The 1,826-nt window shown below is 51.3% G+C and overlaps 1 protein-coding gene across 1 annotated transcript; it reads right to left on the reverse strand.

The window, feature by feature from the left end:
- Positions 1-799: 799 nt before the first annotated feature.
- LOC144489494 (histone H1.0-like) lies at positions 800-1,820 on the reverse strand. The gene has a single exon (XM_078207359.1). It carries the CDS (start codon positions 1,706-1,708, stop codon positions 1,127-1,129), a length of 582 nt encoding a protein of 193 aa, XP_078063485.1. The 5' UTR covers positions 1,709-1,820; the 3' UTR covers positions 800-1,126.
- Between the last annotated feature and the right edge of the window lie 6 nt (positions 1,821-1,826).

Consider the following 1,826-nt stretch of genomic DNA (forward strand, 5'->3'; position numbering starts at 1 on the left):
ACGAGTGCAATATCGCGAGGCCATCTCAATATCACAATACTATCACATTATACCATAGCAATATACTATTGTAATATTACAATACCATTTCAATATCACAATATTATTGCAATATTATAACATTGCAATATCACAATACCATCGCAATATTACACTACCATTGCAAGATTACAATACTATTGCAATATTATGATACTATCGCAACATACCATCGCTATATTACACTACCATTGCAATATCACAGTACTAGTGCAATATCATACCATCACAATAGCATTGCTATATTACAATAATATTGCAATATTATGATACCATAGCAGTATTACAATACCATTTCAATTTTACGATGCATTGCAATCTTGAAAGCTTCAATGGACTCTAGACATTCACGTCTTTTGGGGAGAGGTTCCGGATTTAATCGCTCCAAACCCATTTCTTGCGGTAACGTCCTGAAGGCCCGCTGTCCCACTCTCCGGAATTGAGCGGCTGGAGGGATCCCGATGTCAGGAGAGTGTTCACAGGAAGAGAAACAAGTAACGCCGGACCAATGACCCCCTCCGCCGCCCCCCCCCCTCCCCCCGTCAAGGAGGTCAGACTGCGTGGAGGGCAAGACGACCCCATGGCGAGATGGCGACACCTCCCTCTCTCCCGTTCAGGGAGGGCGAGCGAGGGAGAGGGAGACAGCATTCGGGCCCCGACTTCATCAGCCATCCCGCTGCCGGCCACGGATAGAAGTCTGGATACAAAGGAAGCGAGAGGAACGCTGTCAACAACGGAAGAAATCAGTCAAAACACAATATTGTCAGGTGGACTGGTTTTTATTTGAAATTTACGGATGGTAATTGGACTCATAAGAAAATTGTTTTCCTTCGCAACGACTGAACTCAATCGACATCTTTTTGTACAGAAACAAAATGTGAAATCAGCAAGGAAACGACCACAAAGTACAACATATTTCAACCACATTGGAATTACCGCATTCATGATGTAAAAAGGCTGCTACGTTTTCTTGCTAACACCCAGAAATAATATCAACCAAAGTTAGATAGATTTAAAAAAAGACATGAAAACCACTATTTACAGAAATGGCTAAAAGTCCGTGTAACTGTGGAGTGGGCGGATTCCGTCACTTCTTTCTGGAGGCCGCTTTCTTGACGTTGCTTTTGGCTTTCGGTTTGCTGTTTTTCGTCTGCTTTGCCTTCCTCTTCACCGGCTTGGCCTTGGCCGGCTTGGCTTTCTTGGCGCTCCTGGGGGCTGCCGCCTTCTTGACCGCCTTCTTGGCCTGCCCTTTCTTGGCCTTGGCCGGGGGCTTGGCCACCTTCTTGGGCTTGGCCGCCTTCCTGGGCGAGGCGACCTTCTTGACGGGCTTCCTGGCCTTCCTGGTGGCCGCCACCGCCCCCGCCGCCGCAGCCTTCCGGGGCTCCTCGCCCTTGGACAGCTTGAAGGAGCCCGAGGCGCCGACGCCCTTGGTCTTCTCCAGCACCCCTTTGGCCACCAGCCTGACCAGGGACAGCTTGATCTGGCCATCGGCGCCCTCGGCGAGCTGGTAGCGGCTCTTGACCAGCTTCTGGATGGCCTGGCGGGAGAGGCCGCCCCGGCCGCTGGAGCCCGCCACCACCTCCACGATCATCTCGGAGTACTTGGGGTGGTTGGCGGGCTTGCGGGGGGCCCGGGCGCGTTTGGGTTTGGCGCTGGAGGTCTCAGTCATGGCTGGATGGTGGGGTGGGTGGGTTTTCTGGTCAGTAGCAGGGCTTTGAGCAGTGCAATGGCTGCACCAGGCTGGATCCTGTGCCTTCCTGGTCTATTCTGAAGGCTCTGGGACGGAG

Source organism: Mustelus asterias, unplaced genomic scaffold (genome assembly GCF_964213995.1).
Source record: "Mustelus asterias unplaced genomic scaffold, sMusAst1.hap1.1 HAP1_SCAFFOLD_2241, whole genome shotgun sequence".
Taxonomy (NCBI): Eukaryota; Metazoa; Chordata; class Chondrichthyes; order Carcharhiniformes; family Triakidae; genus Mustelus; species Mustelus asterias.

Coding starts and splice junctions, on each gene's coding strand:
- LOC144489494 (XM_078207359.1), bottom strand. CDS start 1,708: ATGACTGAGACCTCCAGCGCCAAACCCAAACGCGCCCGGGCCCCCCGC.